Raw genomic sequence first — 20,399 nt, 5'->3', positions numbered from 1 at the left:
CAGCCAAGGTAACCCGAGCACGATGGGAACCGAGCGTGAACGCATCACGAAAAACCGCCGGTTTTCCACGTGATTGCCCGAGAGTACGAGTCGAAGCGGCACGGTTTCTTGCGTAACCTCGGCGAGTAACCGACCGTCGAGATCGAGTATGCTCCGACTCGCCCCCAGCTGAACAACCCGACACCCCAACGCCGACACGACGCGCGGGTCTATAAAACAGCCGTCGGCCCCCGAGTCCACTAAGGCCCGAACGGACATTGTCCTGGTGGGACCGTGTATAACGGCATCCAGCTCCAGTCTCCGCGACGTGAACCCCCCCGCGGACCTTAAGGGAACCCGTTGCTTGTGTGGACGGGGTAACTTACAGTCACTGGGGGTCTTTCCGGGAAGCCCCCAACTGGGACAGTCCGGGGCTCGATGACCCAACTTGCCGCAGAGCTGGCATGCCGGGCCGGTGTTGCGTCGCTCCGGCGCCCGCGCAACGGCCCTTTCGCCCCCCATCTCCATCGGCTCCACGGCCGCGTGCCCCCCACGCGGAAAGGTCCGGGCACCCCCTCGGGTCCCTGCTGGCGGCTCGAGATTAGCCTGGGCAGCCCGCTCCCGGGCCCTGTCTCGCATCCGGTTGTCCAGCTGCAGCGTGAGGGAGATCAGCTCGCGAAGGCTGGAGCACTCGTCGCGGGTAGCCAGCTCGTCCTTCAACGCCGCGCTGAGCCCGCGCCGAAACATCCCTCGCAGCGCACGGTCGTCGTACCCGCTGGCGGCAGCCAGGACGCGGAAGGCGACGGAATATTCCGCCGCCGATCGGCTACCCTGCTGGCAGATCCACAGCTGGGACTCCGCTGCCTGCCCACTCACCGGGTGATGGACAACCTGCCGTAACTCGGCGACGAAGTCCGGGAAGGAGGCTCGGAGCTCCGGCCGAGATTCCCAGACGGCCAATGCCCAAGCGGCTGCGGGTCCGGCAAGCAGGCTGGTGACGTAAGCCACTTTGGCCGCGTCCGTGGTGTATACGGAGGGTTGTTGGTCGAAAACTATGGAGCACTGCAGCAGGAATTGCGCACAGCGCCCGGGCTCCCCTCCGTAACGGGCGGGATGTGGGATGTTGGGTTCGCGGCTCAAAGTTTGGGGAGGGACGGCCCCCGCGGCGAACGCGCCGCTGGTCTCAAGTCTATCTACCCGTTGGGCTAACCGGGTGATGTCGCGGCGGATCTCCGCGATGGCGGGCACCACTTGACCGAGCTGCTCCGCCTGCTGAGCGAGGACGGAGAAGATTCGGTTACTGTCCGCAGGATCCATGTTGGTCGGAAGATTCTGTCACGTTCCGGCGGCGACAGTGGCAGCTGGCGAGCAGGAACGTGTGGTATTGGCGGTGGATCGTTAAGCAGGACAGAGGCGTGGGTACCGGCAATGGATTTATTAACATAAAGCGCGGGTCCGAAAATACGCGGACCCGGTAAAAACTCGTGAAACAAACTCAAAATGACAACTGACAATGTTAGTGGGTGAGTGGCGGCAATCCACCCAACCACACTAACCAAGAAAATAAAGTGGCACACGGGGGTGCAAAATAACCTACGACGCGGTGCAAACAACAAACGCGATCGTGGCTAAAATCATTCCTCGGGCGAAGCAATTAATGTACTGGTAACAAGTTCCACGTACTGGCTTGGCGCAAGGCGAAGTATCTTCCGACGCTGGGTGAATGCCAGCGTCGGGTTTAAATGTCCACAGTTAATGAGGAGGAAATTGACAGAAGCTGGCGAGCGGCGGGAACGGAGGCCCCGCCCCGCTGTCAACTGGCTCATGACAGAAACGGAAAGCATAAATGTTTGCAATCGATTAAAGAAGTCTTTCCGGGTCATTTTGAGGCGTCAGTACTGATGTGTAGCACCCAGAACATGCAGGAGAAGGCGCCCAAGCTCCGTTCATTCACCATTGCGTTATTGATGTGTTTTCCTTCTAATTTCGCCATCAACACGAAGTTTTCAGACCAAACAAAGTACCGCAAAATGCATTGTGTGTCCTTTCTCGGTCAGGGGCGTTCCTTCCGTGACGTCAGGAATCATCACCAACTCAAAAACAAGACTTCCTGAATATTTAGTGCTTAGTGCAGTCTTAAAACATAAAATATAGCTATATGTAGTGGAATCTTTGTAAAATACGATCAGTTTTACAATTTTTTGTTACAAATTTTGGACACAACTTGCCCGGAGGCGTCGGTTGTGAAAAAAAAACATACGCTTGACATCTGATATGATGCAAATATAAATTAGTCGGCCTTTAAAACTTTACAAGATGGCGCCCCCCTGTGTGGCTGCCTCCACAGCAGCTCTTTCCTTTCAACTTTTTCATTTATTTGCTTTTGCGTTCGTGCTTTGTTTATTTTCGTCCCCTAAACCTACGGGGAGGAGATGGGCATCTTCACTTTTGCTCATCGCCGTTATTTTTTTTACTTTTTCACCGCTCCTGTTAACGGGGAAACCACTCGCACTTGGAATCCCATTGTGTACAGTAGAGACCAGCTACTAGCATGGCGAGCCAATAGCGGACTAGCGGCCGCCGCACCGGACATCCTCGACGAGCTGAAGAGGAGAAAACGAGGATGTCGGGCCGGGAAAGATCGCCGCAAAAGAACGAGAAAATACCGACATGTTCTCCCGTCCGTCATCATGGGGAATGTGAGATCGCTCCCGAATAAAATGGACAAGCTGGGCGAGGGAGTACCGGGAAGCCAGCTTGCCACTCGTCACGGAGACATGGCTATCGGCAATCACTCCGGACACTCACGCTTTGGAGGGCTTCCAACTCGTACGAGAGGACAGAAATGAAGGCAGCGGTACGCAGAAAGGAGGGGGGGATTGCTGTGTTTGTGAATGACAAATGGTGCAACCCTGGGCACATCACGGTCATGGAAAAACTCTGCACTCGCGACATCGAGCTACTAGCCGTTATCCTCCGGCCGCATTACCTGCCGTGCGAATTCTCACACGTCATAGCCGTGACGGCGTACATTCCCCCTACGGAAAATGGTGGCGCTGCCTCCGATCCTCTCATGACTGTTGTAAACAAGCTGCAAACCCAGTCCCCCAACGCCTTGTTCATCATCTCAGGAGACTTCAATCACGTTTCCCTGGAATGCTCCCTCCCAACATTTACACAGTATGGAACTTGTGCCACCAGAGACAATAGCATATTGGACTTATTCTACTCAAATGGTAAGGATGCGTATAACCCCGTCCCCCTCTCGGAAGAGCAGACCACAATATGGTATGTCTCCAGCCTGTGTACAAACCCCTTGCCCAGAGGCAACCAGCTGTGACCCGCACGGTCAGAAGATGGTCCACAGAAGCTGAAGAAGCTCTGCGGGACTGTTTTGACTCAACCAGGAGGGAGCTCTTCACGGAGATTCATGGGGAGGACATTGATTCACTCATTCATTCATTCATATATATATATATATATATATATATATATATATATATATATATATATATATATATATATATTAGAAATATTACCCAATGAAATGAGGCAGTCCCCGACCTCCCACACACATAAATTGCAGTCCTTGCCATTTCAAAAATGTATTTGACTATATCGCAAATGTTGCTTTAAATTGGATTCAGTGTTTAGCTTTTGCACAGCGACATTAAAATTCCACTCGAGTATAGTGACAAAGTTCTTCTGCTCCATCCCATGATAAGGCTGCGTGCGCCTCATGGGGAACTACACCCCCCCCCCCCCCCCCCGTCTGTGCCCAGACTGCTTTAACCTGTCACACCTTGACGCTATTGTGCACCAAAGAGGCACGATTACTCAGCAAGCGGTTGCACCGCTGATTACAGCCAGGATGATTATGCCACTCAGAGTGTGGGTGTGTGTGTGTGTGTGTGTGTGTGTGTGTGTGTGTGTGTGTGTGTGTGTGTGTGTGTGTGTGTGTGTGTGTGGACGGGGGTTAGGCTTTGTATGTATGTGCGCACCCCCATGCCGCGGCGCCTAACGAGAGGGCAGGTCAGCCATTAAATGGGCACTAATGCGGGAAATTGGAGGCCATTAGGCCCCCCTTTGTTGTGGTGCCTCTGCGTGGCTTTGGCGAGAGAAAAGAAACCTGATTAGCTCACCGCATGGCGACACGGCCCTTCGGGGAGGAATACGCCGACCATTTCATGCATGGTGTGTACGGCCTTGAAGAGGGCATCAAAATAACGTGTCCGGCATTAATCATGGAGTTAATTCAGCTGACATTGCCTGATAATGACAGAGGATTTGCAGGTCATCCTTGCATAATGAAGGCAAACAAACCTAAAGTGGAATATTCCACAAATGTGATGAATTTGTGGTTTTGTGTCAAAATAATAAAAGGGATGTTTAAAAAATAGTTTTACAATTTCAGCACAAAATGAGAAAATGAAATAAAACTGAACATCAATAAAAATTGCATTAAAATGTATTGCAAATTCAAGGTAAATGAAATGTGTCACGTTCATCAGATTTTTGGTATAAAATCATTAATTTTATTTCTATTTATTTCCGTCACACTTCCATGCCAGAATGTTTTTTTATTATGAAGAAAAACCATTTGTTAAAGCTGATGAGTTGACAAGGCTTGTGTAACTTGAATCCGTTGTAAATGTGTTATAACATAGCTGTTTAAAAACCAAATGGAACTCACTTATCCATGTATGCAATTATTTATAAACACAAATTAACTGCAAATATTCATGAAAAATAACAAAAACAAAATCATTCTATGAGCTTGAAAAGGCCAATTATATAGTTGCCAAGCAAACAAAAATCACACAATGAAGTCAGCGTTACATTTAAATTGCACCTTAATTAGTGCGGAGAGCAGCGAAAATGGTGTGTTCATTTTAAATGCTGAATATGAAGAAATGCCTCCAAGATGAGGCGCCCACAGTGATTAATGCAACTAATTATTCACAGCATAATGACAGTCTTTTTTGCAGGGTTGTAATGACCCCACACAAAAATAAGCAGCTGGTATAACCACAATTCTTGTTTTCGTGATCCGTGGCAATCCATTTTACACTTGTATTTATTTGCACGCCTCTCATCACAATCAGACTATTTTTTTGACCAAAAAATGTCTCTTCAACCTCAGTCAACGCGCGGCCTTTCAATTTTGAAATAAGAAAAGAGAACAAAATAAACATGTCGGCCGCTTCAAAGATGGTTTGCTATCCAGGCCAAGTTGATGAATAATTGTTGATGAAGTGATGATTAAATAATCTTGTTCCACCCCAAATTCTTTATGAATGAATATCAGGTCATAATTAAAATTAGTGGTTGAAAAATGCATACGAATGTGAGGTAAATAACAGAATGAATCAAAATTAAATTCTTAATGAACGAATGAATCTAATGAAAATCTAATGCAAATCTAATTAATCTAATGAATGAATCTTAATGAATGAAGTTCTTTATGAATGCATATGAGGTTACAATTAAAATTAGTGGTTGAAAAATGCACGCCAGTGCGAGGGAAACAGCAGAATGAATTAAAATTACATTCTTAATGAACGAATCTAATACATCTAATGAATGAAAATTTAATGAATGAATGAATTAAATTCTTTCTGAATGAATATGAAGTCATAATTAAAATTTGTGGTTGAAAAATGCACACAAATGTGAGGTAAACAACATAATTAATTAAAATTAAATCATTAATGGATGAATGAATCTAATTAATCTAATGAAAATCTAATGAATCTAATGAATGAATCTTCATGAATGAATTAAACTCTTTATGAATATGAGGTCACAATTAAAATTAGTGGTTGAAAAATGCACACAAATGCAAGGTAAACAACATAATTAAAATTAAATCCTTAATGACGATTGAATGAATCTTGATGAATCGAATAAATCTAATGAATGCAATTATAATGATTCGAATGAATGAATTAATTAATTCATGAATTAAATTGTCCATGAATGAATATGAGGTCACAATTAAAATTAGTGGTTGAAAAATGCACACAAATGCGACGTAAACAACCAAATTAATTACAATTAAATCCTTAATGAATGAATGAATGAATGAATCATAATGAATCAAATAAATCTAATGAATGAAAATCTAATGAATGAATCTTAACGAATGAATGAATTAAATTATTTATGAATGAATATGAGGTCATAATTAAAATTTGTGGTTCAAAAATGCATGCAAATGTGAGGTAAACAACAGAAAGGAACATTTGTTTTAAATCACAGCATTATTTATCTCACAATGGAGAAATTCCAAATTTACAACACCAAAATAATGAATGGAGAAAGTACAAGAGCAAAAAGTATCAAAATAAATATACAGTAAAGTCTCGTTATATCGATATTCAAGGGAGTCCGAAAAAATATCGATATAACCGGGACTATCGATATATCCGACCCTGTTTGCATGTAATTTTCTCCGTGCGTGCATAGAAATAGTATCGATATAACCGGGACTATCGATATATCCGATATCGATATAACGAGACTTTACTGTAAATATAAAACATCAGCATGTTAAAAATGGTCCGTCTATTCAGTAATATGCGTAAGACTGTGTCTTTTTGTGTTGTGTCAAAATATTTGTTTTTTGTTGTTGTTTTGTTTGCTTTTGACTTCAAGATGATGCCACGAGAGTGGCTGCCTTTACAGCAGCTCCTGTGTTTTGTTTTTGCTGTTGTGAAATGTACATTTCTCCACTGTGAGGCAAATAAAGGCTCACTTAATCTAATCGTATCTAATCTAATTCAGTTACCAAATGAATTCAAAATGAATTCAAAAAGGAAAACATACTCTCGTCATTTACAGGAAATATTTCGACCATCCAAGAAACCTCTCATGTTGCATTAGCGCTAGCTTCGTCACTTACTTTAATGCCTTCGTTTTTAATCATCCTAAAGACAACAAATGGCCTTTCAGTTTACATATTTTAGTGAAGTCAGTTTGTGGACGTGCAGTCCAAGTGTCAATTTGTGTCTTTAGAACAAATTGCGGCTGTGCCCAAAGTCACTGAATGAGCGATGTTATCACGGGTGTGATGAGCTTAACCTCAACCTCCGCTTCTACGACTTGAACGGGCCTCTAATTACCAGAGAGGCAAGGCCAATCCGAGGCTGAGGTCACTCAGTAGAGGCTGGGAAAGACACTCATTAGCCAGCTTTTTCCCGGCAAAAACATGCTTCCTGAGAACGCTGCAAACAGAAACTACCCAATCGACATCTTGCTTTCCCGTAAAACTCTCCACATTGGCAGTGAAAAATTGCACCGGGTTTTTTGCTTGTTTGCTTTGTTCGTTACAGTCCTTTCAATTAGTTGTGGAGTGTGTTGAAGGAGTTGTTGAAAACCATTGTTGAGCTCCTTCTAAATTAAAATGCTGCTAACGGAATCAGCAGTGTTTAACCGATTTACATACGTTTTGAAATTCACATTTAAATTCGAATCCATATCTGGCTTGCCTAATCATTTTACACTGATAACTCAGTTTACAAACCCCTTGGCTTACAAACGTTTACGAACGTTACATTTATGAAAATTTTACGTTGGCATGCAAACTATTTTTCGGGATAAACACGGAGCACCACAATGAGTGATGTGTTGTTCACGAACGAGCCCGTTCTCCTAACAAGAAAATGGGGGCCACTGTTTTTGTCCTCCATTCCCTGCCCCCAGTCTTCATTTAAAGCCACGTGATTGGTCAAGAACGCATTTAAGAGACAGGCAGATGACAGAGTGATAAAATGAATAGAAAACAGTGAAATTTGGACTCGTTTCAACTTTGATAGTTCAAAAGCAGAGTGTAGACTGCAAGGTTAAAATATCCCACCAATCAGGCTCCACAAATAACCCGCACAAGCCATCTGGACACTTGATGCAAAAAGCTATCAACCCAGCTAAACAGAACACAATTTATGAGGAACAAGGTATAATTATTGCAGAGAAAGCACCTACAAGGGACCATTCCTTAAGATGGCTACGTTCCTCATCATGTGTTTAATGCTGATGAAACCGGTCACTCCCTTCCATCACTTCCTTTCGTCACTTTGCTGCTGTGAAATGTAAATTTCTCCACTGCTAATAAAGGCAAATCCAATCCAGATCCAAGCCACCAACGACCATCAAAAAGGGAAATGAAACGACTATTATACAGTACAGTTTATTTATTTAATTATAATACCATAGCAGATTTATTATACATAAAATAAGGTATATTTAGTGTAGTTTTAAGGCTGAGAAAATTAGAAAGTAGAAAATTGTTCTATGGGGACCTGGGAATGGTTTATTCTCATTTTAATGGTTTCTTATGGGAAATTAATTTTTGGGATACACACTTTTCACCTGACGCACTCTGTCTGGGAACCAATTAAGTTCCTAAGCCAAGGTATTACTGTATTCAACCCGCAATAGCAAATCAAACTAGTGAAATTACATGATGCTTGCTAAAGAAAAATTGTCATATGTAAACCACAATGATAGAATATATTCTTGATTTCACATTTGAAAACTAGTTATTCATTCATTTGTTGTGCGCTCTAGATGTAATATGTTGAGGAGATAAAACATTCTTACTGCTTTCCCAAATTTATAACGGTCCCCCGAGAGGAAACCAGAACTACAATGTGGTCCGTGGTAAAAAATGAGTTGGACTCTCCTGTAAAAAAAATGATGTGATTTCGATAAAATCCAAGAGCGGAAAATACTTGGCCACCATCCATTTTGACAATCAGATCCACATCTATAACAGGAAAGTCACAGTGTATCATTGTGAAGAAACAACCAGGGGTATCGGCCCTTTGTCGAAAACGAATAAATAAGCCACTGAAAGCAAACAGGCGGTTCTCCTTCACAAGAATCAACACGTCTCCCGGGCCGAGCGTGTCATCCTCGCCGATGATGTGATGGCGTGAAATAGTGTTGCAACAAAGGCATGTCTGTGGCTACGAGTCTGATCCTCGCACAGTGATCACCTGTAGACAGGTTCGTCGCTGATTTTCGCCAGCTGCGTCGAACAGAAGGACTGTGGAGGCCATTTTGGATGTTCAATTCTTTTCAACGCTGTGTCACAGATTATCTTAAAGATGTCCAAACATGACGACTGTGTTGTCTCAGGGCCTGAGCGGATTAGGCTTGTCTTGTTTGAATCCAAAAAGTGACTGAATGAAAGTCTTGTCGGTTTTTTTTTTTTTTTGGTGTGTTGCAACACAAGCTTTCGTGTTGTTCATATACCGCAAATTCTGCTTATGGAAACATTTGTCGAAAAGGGGATGTCATGGTAAATTTATTGATGACATTCAAAATTTTAATGATGAAAAAAAATCTGAAACCGAAAAAAAAAGTAGTTCATATTTGGAAGAACTGACTAGCTCGTCACTCTTATCTCACAGCATTGCATTGTTATGTAATTCTATGGAAAAAAAAAACAGACTGATTTTATGGCAAGGATTCAGCAACATGTGTGATGTTCATTTAATATGCGAGAAGGTATGATTTTTTTTTAGATAATGTTATGTGTAATATGTTATAGTATATACAGTAAAGTCTCGTTATATCAATATCGGATATATTGATAGTCCTGGTTATATCGATACTATTTCTATGCACGCACGGAGAAAATTACATGCAAACAGGGTCGGATATATCGATAGTCCCGGTTATATCGATATTTTTTCGGACTCCCTTGAATATCGATATAACGAGACTTTACTGTAGTTAGATAATGTTATATGTTAAAGTGCAAATCTACTGAAGCAAGAATATCAATATTCCGAGTGTAACTACAGTGATACCTTGGCCGACGAACTTAATTGGTTCCCAGACAGAGTGCGTAAGGCAAAAAGCGTGTATCCCAAAAAGTTAATTTCCCATAGAAACCCATTAATTGAGAATAATCCGTTTCCAGGTCCCCATGAAACATATTTTCTAAGCATTAAAACTACACAAAATATACCAGATTTTATGTATAATAAATGTGCTATGGTATTATAAATAAATAAACTGTACTGTATAATAAAGTCGTTTTATTGACTTTTGTGATGGTCATGAATGGCGTGGCCTGTTTCCTCAGCATTAAACACTTGATGAGGAACCGGAGTGAACACATTTTTGCACATCGTCTGGCAGTGAATGGATTAATAAACTGCACCTGTTAAGTTTCTTGACACTCACACCTTTTTTGTTCTGTTTTGGTTTTGCTTCCTCAGCCTGTAACTGCAACCTGCACGCCCGTCGCTGCCGCTTCAACATGGAGCTGTACAAGCTGTCGGGGAGGAAGAGTGGAGGCGTGTGCCTCAACTGTCGCCACAACACGGCTGGACGCCATTGCCACTACTGCAAGGAGGGTTACTACCGGGACCTGTCCAAACCCATCTCGCACAGGAAAGCCTGCAAGGGTACACCGTCCCACTTTATTGCCAAAACAGAATTTCTCAAAAGGCGTATATTCACTTTGCACTCTACAGCAGTCACTCCCACAAGTATTCTGGCGGACCAGTACCGGTCCGCAATCGGCCATTTTGAGACCACTGCTCTGGTGTTGTAGATTAATGACAGGAAATGGGGGAGGAAGCGCGGCGCGGCAACATTCCTGAGCCTTGTGTCTCGCCCCCATCTTCCTCTGTCAGCGGAGATGAGTTGGAGGTCTGCGGGGATGGCGTAGCGAGGGCGGTGGAGTGGGTGTTCCCTCTTTTGACACTGAGTTATTTGGCTTAATTCGAGGGGAGGTGAGGGGATGACAGGAGAACCAAAGCAAACAGAGGTGAGGTGTGAAGTGATCGGCATAGCAAGCGGGAGGTCATTCGTGAGGGTGAAAGAGAGGAAGGAATGGAAGGCGGCGGAGGTGTACGCGAACACCCCCCCCCCCGCGCGCGCAGGTGCGCTTGCCGTCTGATGCCTTCTAACCGTCAGCCGAGCTAATAAAGGTCAAAGTGAGTTTTCGCACCTTTCCTGTAGCTGCAGGTAAAAATAACAGCGGCATAATCCCTGCGCAAACAAGCCAAGCGCTCCAAAAACGGAGACTCACGCACCCGAGGGACAAGCCCCGTGTGGAAATATCGACCGCGCACCGACAGCTTAAGCCCACGTTTTCCCATATCACTCGACAGGAAGCGAGTAAATAAAACAAGTCGACAGTGACAGACGTCAGACAGGCCTCAGTGGAAAACTTGGCATGGTAGTTCAGACAAGAGTCGACGTTGACGCACGGAGATGTTTTGTGTTCTTTTGTGCTTGCATGTCAATTCCACCGCAACTCTTCCGCGGCGTTTTGCAGCGTTCGGAATTTGTGTGAATAGTTTTCATAGTTTGGCTGCGAGGTGATGGGTTCTATATTCGTTGAAAGGGCTGTGTTGACACGAGCCTCCAAGCATTTGTTTGGGAATTGGTTCTTCTTTCTTCATCATGCTGGGCGTTTTGTTTTGCCTAGGCTGTTTTGTTTTACATGGCCCGGGGCACCGGAGAATAAATAAACTACAATTTAGATCAACTGAAATCCTGTGCATGTATTTGAAAAAGGGAGTGGAATATGATTTGAAAAAAAAAAGTAAAAATCACAGTCAGTAATTTGGTGTAATACTTTCACAAAATCGACAGACTTAATTACAGTAAAGTCTCGTTATATCGATATCGGATATATCGATAGTCCCGGTTATATCGATACTATTTCTATGCACGCACGGAGAAAATTGCATGCAAACAGGGACGGATATATCGATAGTCCCGGTTATATCGATATTTTTCGGACTCCCTTGAATATCGATATAACGAGACTTTACTGTACTTGTTTGCCAAGTTGTCAACTTTCCAAGTGGCTTTAATTTGTCTTAAGAACTATGAAACAAAGAAAGAGAATTGAACATTGCGTGGCTTGGAATTGACGTCCTGCGCCACGATTGCCTGTCGCGAAATGACATTGCTTCTGCGGGACACACAAGTTTCCTAGCTCCCAAGAAATATGCTGTGATGCTGTGCTATGTTGTAGTTAATTTTGCAAAATGTAGTATACAGGAAGGTTGAGCATTTTGGTTTATAGTTATTTCATGAACACAAAATGTTTTTGTTTTAGTTATTTTGTTAGTTTCTAATTAAAATAACAAACCAGCGATAGATAGATGGATGTATAGGTAGATGGATGCATAGATAGATGGATGGATAGCTAAATAGCTGAATAGCTGGAAAGCTAGATAGCGAGCTGGCTGGAAAGCGAGATAGCGAGCTGGCTGGAAAGCTAGATAGCAAGCTAGCTGAAAAGCTAGATAGTGAGATAGCTGAAAAACGAGCTAGCGGTAGCTGAAAAATGAGCTAGCGGTAGCTGAAAAGCGAGCTAGCGGTAGCTGAAAAGCGAGCTAGCGGTGGCTGAAAAGCGAGCTAGCTGGAAAGCGAGATAGAGAGCGATCTGGAAAGATAGATAGATAGATAGATAGATAGATAGATAGATAGATAGATAGATAGATAGATGGATGGATGGATGGATGGATGGATGGATGGATGGATGGATGGATGGATGGATGGATGGATAGATAGATAGATAGATAGATAGCGATGGACGAACGGAGCGAACGACAGAAGGACAGACAGATCGATAGATAGATAGATAGATAGATAGATAGATAGATAGATAGATAGATAGATAGATAGATAGATAGATAGATAGATAGATAGATAGATAGATAGATAGATAGATAGATAGATAGATAGATAGATAGATAGATAGATAGATAGATAGATAGATCTGTCTGTCTGTCTGTCTGTCTGTCTGTCTGTCTGTCTGTCTGTCTGTCTGTCTGTCTGTCTGTCTGTCTGTCTGTCTGTCTGTCTGTCCGTCTATCGATCGATCGATCGATCGATAGATAGATAGATAGATAGATAGATAGATAGATAGATAGATAGATAGATAGATAGATAGATAGATAGATAGATAGATAGATAGATAGATAGATAGATAGATAGATAGATAGATAGATAGATAGATAGATAGATAAATCAAATAAGCTACCTCTGTTATATTCCACAGCTAGCCAAAATGGATGGCTGGATGTATGCACCAATGGATTATATACATTTGAGAGACGTCTAGAAAGTATTCATCTCATTTTCCCCCCATCAAAAGTGTGTAATGATCCAGAGGGGGTTGGACCTCCCACTTGAGCAATTCTGTCATAAAAAAAAAATATTTTCCAACTTATGATAACACATTCGATGACATCAAATGGATGAGTGCATGTTACTTTGCCTGAGACGACAACAGATAGGAACCTCGGACTGGTACTTTGGTGGCCAAATAAAACAATTGATTCACACATGTGGTCTCTACCCCCCTCTCCTCTCTCTCACACACAAAGTTGTTACAAGCACGAACACCCATTCAACACCTTTTAAGGGGTTGCCTTTTTGTCAGCATAGTTTGCGTGTGTCTTGCAGCGCAGTAAGTAATGTGTGTCCGCTCCTCCAGACAGTGACAGCAAATGAAAGGTTTGTTTATTTATGAACTCTGAGGAGCATCACCTATTCCCATCGGAGGTCATCATGAGCGAATGAGAGCAGGAGCTCACACTTTGAGCGTGTGTACTTTTTCAAATTCCCTTGCCTGGACGGTGAATTATTTGTAACGCTCAACCTATGCTGTATTCCCCCCAAAAAAGTAGGAAATTCTAAATTCCTGACACTTTTTGAAATGTGACTGTTTGCATTATACATCTGCAATGCATTTTCCTACCACATACATATCATCAAGACAAAAAAATGTCATGAGAGCAAGAGGGCCGAGATGTTTACACCTGTTATCCTTGTCTCTCTTATTTTAAAGAGTGAAAGTTCTTTACATTTTTTTTTTCCGTATAATTTCTGTTTATGGTTCCTCCCAATCAAGACCTAGCGTGAGTCATTTTAGCGTTTGAGTCTGATCGATGTCAGGAAAGCAAGACAATTTTGGCCTCCTATCTGCTTAATCCAACTGGAGTGGCCATGAAGCTGAGCACACAGCCACTTAAGCGCTAAGTGGACACGCACTTAAAGTAAAAAAGGCTCGCTCAACGTCCCCCCTGCAAGTATGTCGCTCGTTTGTCCAAGAAGTGCCTGCCAGAGAGTCATTCAATTTGTCATGCAACCGCAACCCATCCATCTGGAGAAGTGGACTCTGGCCTCAACCGGACCGAGGGTCTTTATTTCTTTGTATTCTGCCTGACATTTGTCTGAATTTACAGGCTTGAAGGCATGCTAGATGGCCATCCACGCCGATTGTCTGTGGTTCCTCCTCTTGCGGAGATGGACGCAACCCAACAATCGCGGCAGTGACAGATTGGCCTGATTAAAAACACTAATAGGTACAAAGTGGACCTTGATAAGACGTGCGAACAGAACAAGTAGCCAAACAGGGGTGGAGATAAGATTACTTACAGGAGCTGAGTCAAAGGAAACACTACAGATAAATCTACTACAGATAAAAGTGAGGGGGGTAGGTGTCTGTTGGGTGTTAACAAAATTGAGATATCTCTTTCCAACTTGTGGGTTGTTTGCTCCATTTTTAAAATAATTTTAGCAACAACAAATAACTCAGTTCAATCTTGTTCTTCTTTTCCTTTCAGCTTTTCCCTTCAGGGCCCGCCACAGCAAATCAGTGTCCTCCATTTTAAGGGGTTTGATTCGCATGTTTGTTTTGGCCAAGTTTCAGTTAGTTTTCAAGAGCAGCAAATGCAGTGACATAGAACTGGGAAATGATTGTGTGAAAGTATTTGATAATGAAAAAAAAAATGAAAACCCCAGATGGGATTACTGTATTATTCTGTGTGCCATATGCACAATAAGGCAAATGGATAACATGTATTTTAATTCAACATCAATGGTACAAATTTGGTTGACTAGGCCACCTGTGGCCGAATCAACCAATTCCGAACTAATCAGGGATTGATCCATCTGACACTGATTTGCTGTGGTGACCCCATTCAAGGAGAAAAGCCGAAAGGAAAAGAAGATTTACACATACTTGACAACCCGAGGTGGTTGGCAATCTTAAAAATAATGGCGTATGCCCTTATAAAATGCTGACTAATCTTACGTTTTATATAGCGAATGTAAAATTAAACTAAAATAACTTTTTTTTTTAATAATGTGAATTTATAAGTATATCACCTGGTTCAATCAAAGAACAATATATTTAGCTGCTCAGCTGCATCAATAATTCTAAAATTTAAGAATGACTTGTAATTATATGTAATGCGACCTAGCAAAAATAATTTCCCAGGAATTATTGTGTAATCATACGATATCACAACATATCTATTTACTGTCAATAAAGCAATTCTCCCGAAATAGTCTTCCTTATACAAATATCTAAATATTTTATGAGATAAAAAAAATACTGCGGCTATGTATGAAAATCTCGACTCGTATGTACCTTCCAATGTTAATCAATGACGCAAGACAGATTCACAGTTCACAGGTACGTAAGCTTGAGTAAAATGACAATGCATAATTAACAATAATGGTAGCTTTTCATTCTATACACCGCTTCTTGATAAACTTTTGTTTCGAATTGTTTTCTGAGATCATAGAAATTTGATGACGAAAATTTAATGTCCAATCTACAAATGAGTACAGTGAGACCTCAACTTACGAACTTAATTGGTTCCCAGACAGAGTGTGTAAGGCGAAAAGTGTGTATCTCAAAAAAAAATCTCATAAGAAACCATTAAAATGGGAATAATCCGTTCCCGGGTTTCCATAAAATATACTTTTCAACTAAATAAGCCTTAAAACTACACACAACATACCTTATTATATTTATAATAAATGTGCTATTGTATTGTAATGAAAGAAATACACTGAATTGTATCATAAAGTCACTTTATTTACATTTGTGATGGTCATTTATGGCTTGATGGAATGGCGTTGGAGGTCGAAGGTCAAAGGGAATTGCTGTTTGGAAAGAGAGGCGCATTACATGAGGACTTTAATTAAATAAATAAACTGTGCTGTAAAATAAAGTTTTATTTACCTTTTTGATGGTTGTTGATGGCTTATGGAAGGAGAGTCACCTTCCATAAGGACTGTTGGTAACTTAACCTCTGGTGAAAATAGTGCTTATTATAAGGTTTAATTTTCATAAATTTGACGTTTGTAAGACGAAAAGTTTGGGAGATAAGGTGTTTGTAAGTTGAGGTCTCACTGTATTGTGGTCCGGAAGAAGCAGACGCGAATTGCAACGCGAGATTCCTGCGATCAAACGTCCCCGAAGTAATTTGATGCACTGTCTCGTGCCGTAACGGTGACAAAATTAAAACAGGGTAAATAATAATGATACATTTCATTTAAAAACACCTTTAAAAACTCACACGGTCACTTTACAGTCACAGAATAAGCTTTTCTGTGGGTGAGCAGCGGTGGTCATAGGCGCCAGTTCACACAACCCGGAAGTAAGTCATGGAAGGAAAACGTACCGATTTGAATGAACGCCGTACGCATTTAAAAATCTATGCTAACTTGTACAAATTACGCCGTAAGCGTACAATTTGACAGGTATGTATAGGCTTTTGCAGGCGAAAAAATGACAATCCCACACAGCAACGTCGCTGTTGGGTACGTGTGTGCCTTCTGTCATCTAAAAACGACAGTATTGATTTAAGACCTTGTAAATGCAACCAGTAAAGGGACAAGCCTGCTTGACACTAAATCATTTACAGGCAGTAAAGTTTTCTTTTATAGTGATGTCATTTTGGATGTGTCAGCATCGCTCACCTGTCTGTCGCATTCTTGGCTTTCTCAACTCTTTGCCAATGTTATTTTAACGAGGAGGTTTCATTATAATAGGTGAGGCAAATTTTTTTGGGAGCATATGTTGTAGCCATGAAGATAAATCCATCGTTCTGTCTCTGTCTGCAAGATCCATGTGTGCAGCAGCGGAGACATGTCTTTGGATGTGTGCATGTCACACTAACAGCATCACAACTACTGGAAAAAAAATTGTGATACATAAAATAAAGCGACCACTGTTGTATTTGGCAAAATATTTGCACGTTTATTATTTAGTAGCTTTGTAGATTTTTTACGAACTATTTCCCAACCCAAATGATGCAAAATCTAGCCAGTTACACGAAAACATGTCCACGAATCTTAGTCTCTCTCAAATTTGCAGACACTATTCAGCCCCCCCCCCCTTTTTTTTAGAAAATAAACTGCTAATGTAACAGACTATCAATTATTTTTAAATACAAAAAAATATATATTTGTGGAGGATTAATGTTGCATTTTGTCAGATAAATCTCACAGTATTACAGTATTTACATAACCCACGTCTCTAAAAAAGATGGCACATCGACTGCAACACTTTTTCTTATTTTTTTCTTTAATTTTTTTTTCTTTCTTATATTATTAACTCATTCACTGCCAGACATGTGTCATAATAATACATTTGATTTCTAAGCGCCTTTTAAAAACTCTTAAGGTCATTTTATAGTCACAGGATCAGTTTTTCATTGGGTGAGTAGCGGCAGCCACACGCGCCAGTTCACTCCAGTGCCGGCCGGGGTTTTAGTCATTGTCACTCAATTTCCAGCACCCAGAGAATATTGAGTTATAGGACTACAGAAACATTCAATACAGCGTTAGAAACCTTGGATGCTCTTCTTTCATAAGAAAAAAAAGTACATTCCTAAATTATTTGGGTCTGGAGTGATATCTGCTTGAAATTAGGGCCATTGTCCAAAATACAATGCAATACATACCTATTGTTTTATACAGCACTTTAACAACAGCTGAAGCTGGAACAAAGCGATGACATGGAAAAAAAGGAAAAGCTCCCCCCCTTGTGGAAAAAAAGACATGGCCAGCGCTTTATCGGCACCCAAGCACGAAGAAAAAAAACCGGAACAAATTCGGGAATGGCGCACTACGTCATATTTTCAATTGCCGAATACATTTGTGAATGGCAGTGAATGAGTTAAATTCCCACCTCTGTCATGATCTGGTTGGCGACCAACGGGTGGCTGTCGGGCCCGCATGCACCTTCACAGGTGCTGGTCGTACGGACTGCCATGTTCGGATTGGTGACCACCGGGTAGCGCTGTCAACCTGCCTGCTGCCTCGCAGGTGCTGGTCGTTACAATCAGTGACACTTAAAAGGACTCCCGGCACGATCATCCGGTGTCGGGTCATTGTTGAATGCATTGTGCATTGTATGCTGTGCATGCGTTTGTTTCAAATCTTGGCAGACTTTTACTCTTGGTCTTTATTTCGATACTTTGTATTTTTCTGTTTGAATGACTTTGTTGTTTTAGATTTTGTTTCTGTTGACTTTATTTTAATAAAATTTTTCATACAACATGCTCCTCCCTTCTGCCTGCTTTTTGGGATCCACATCTGCCATCACCACCTTGCTAAACGTGACAACATGTCAGGAAATGTCTACAGAATATTACAAAGAAGTAGATTGCGCTTACCTTCCGTGTGTGGCTAACTGTATGCTAATGCTAAAAGTTTGTTTTCAAACATCTGCACTTTGTAAAACAATACTCCTTCCACTCTACTTAATCTTTGAAAGTTGACTTCACCACATCAAGAAAATTTGACAGCTGTCCGTCCCACGGTGGCTGTAGGAGAAAAAAGATTACTGAACCTGTCGCTAAACTTTTAAAGCATCATCATTATTATTATTTGTCACATCTGTGACACCATGTCGACAAAATGGTCGCGGTTCCGTTTTCCACCACAAAATTGAGTGCACCTTTCTGCTGTGTGCACCACTCCACCTGTCCCTCTAAACCCTCCACCCACCCATCACCCAACTTCACTTTCACATCATGTTATCTCTGTCGTATGTGTGCGACCACTCACCGTGCCTCTCCTTTTCTTCCTGTGTTCCTCACAGCATGCGATTGCCATCCCGTGGGTGCCGCCGGCAAAACCTGTAACCAAACCACAGGACAATGTCCCTGTAAAGACGGCGTGACCGGTATCACGTGCAACCGCTGCGCGAAAGGCTTCCAGCAGAGCCGCTCGCCCATTGCCCCCTGCATAAGTACGTCCAAAAAGTCTTGATTACCATATTCATTTGTGTTCTTCGCAGGGAAGCGTTATAACAGAAAACGCGGATCCGAATGTGAGGTGACTGGAAAACAGAAAATGCCAACCATCGTTCTTTCACATTTACATGTTGTAAATCTAGTCCGTGAGGGAATTAGTGCAGCAACGGAAAGGAAAATATAGTGGATGAAAAAAAAGACAGTATATGGGAATTAAAATGTAATATTCGGATAAATCACATTTTTCCTGGTTTGTCAAAAGTGCCAAAAAATATATGAAAACAAATCTGGAAGCATTTCCAGATTTATTCCCTCGTTTTTCTGACTGTTTAATTCATTTTACATCCAATTTAAGATACATGTGTCTCTAATGTTGATGAATAAATTGTTTATACCTGTAAAATAACAATTGCTTCCCCCAAAATCCCTCAAAAAAACAATTTCTTTGAAATAATTGTTATTCTTGATTCATGACTGGTTTTACACACACATATATATATATATATATATATATATATAGTTTTCTGTACATGTTCACACACACACACACACACACACACACACACACACACACACACACACACACACATATATATATATATATATATATATATATATATATATATATATATAGTCCTTAAGTATATATATATATATATATATATATATATATATATATATATATATATATATATATATATATATATATATATATGTGTGTGTGTGTGTGTGTGTGTGTGTGTGTGTGTGTGTGTGTGTGTGTGTGTGTGTGTGTGTGTGTGTGTGGACATGTACAGAAAACATGGTAAATTTAACTTTAGTCACCACTGTCCAATATTGGCTTTCTACAGAAATGAGAGTGTGATGAACAGATGAACACAGATCTGTTCCAATGTTATGACTTTTTTAATCTTTCTTTCTCCTATGCAACAAACTCAACTGTGGGCAGAACGTATACATTATTGAGTGTTTTTTTTTTAAGAAAAATGACAATACCTTGTTTTGAGTGAGACCCTTTCCTCAGAAAGAAAAAGGCCCGACACTAATGTAAAACTAACTTTGTTCTCTGAAAATATAACCTTTCCTCCAAACCAACCTAAAAACAAACAAACATTTTTTTAACCAAATAATCGCTTAGAAAATATTTTGAGAAGCCCTCATCTGAAACATATGAATCACCACATTCACGTCTGATAAAAATCCAGGCAGTGTTCACCATCTCACAGCTGCTTTGCTACTTTTGCTCTTCCTCTGCACTTTGATGGCTGCGGTTTCACAGGTTCGTCCCCCCCCCCCCCCCCACTCCTATCTTCTCCAGCATCAAGCTCCTTTGCAGATAAGAAGGCCGTGTTTCACGCCTGCTTCCTCTCCCTGACAATG

At 41.6% G+C, this 20,399-nt stretch overlaps 1 protein-coding gene across 2 annotated transcripts in view; it reads left to right on the top strand.

Moving 5' to 3' along the window:
- Positions 1-20,399, top strand: part of ntn1a (netrin 1a) — a 78,024-nt gene that overhangs the window by 35,101 nt on the left and 22,524 nt on the right. Inside the window, exons 2-3 of one of the 2 annotated variants that reach the window (XM_089005724.1) lie at positions 10,212-10,400; positions 18,866-19,015. In XM_089005724.1, the coding sequence (XP_088861850.1) occupies positions 10,212-10,400; positions 18,866-19,015 (339 nt within the window). The remainder of the gene's footprint in view (positions 1-10,211; positions 10,401-18,865; positions 19,016-20,399) is intronic. The other variant, XM_089005725.1, reaches the window with a different exon arrangement.

Source organism: Hippocampus bargibanti, linkage group LG10, assembly GCF_051943395.1.
Source record: "Hippocampus bargibanti isolate YZ-2025 linkage group LG10, ASM5194339v1, whole genome shotgun sequence".
Taxonomy (NCBI): domain Eukaryota; kingdom Metazoa; phylum Chordata; class Actinopteri; order Syngnathiformes; family Syngnathidae; genus Hippocampus; species Hippocampus bargibanti.
The sequence above is the reverse complement of the archived record's forward strand: the minus strand, read 5'-3'. Positions and strand labels throughout refer to the sequence as shown.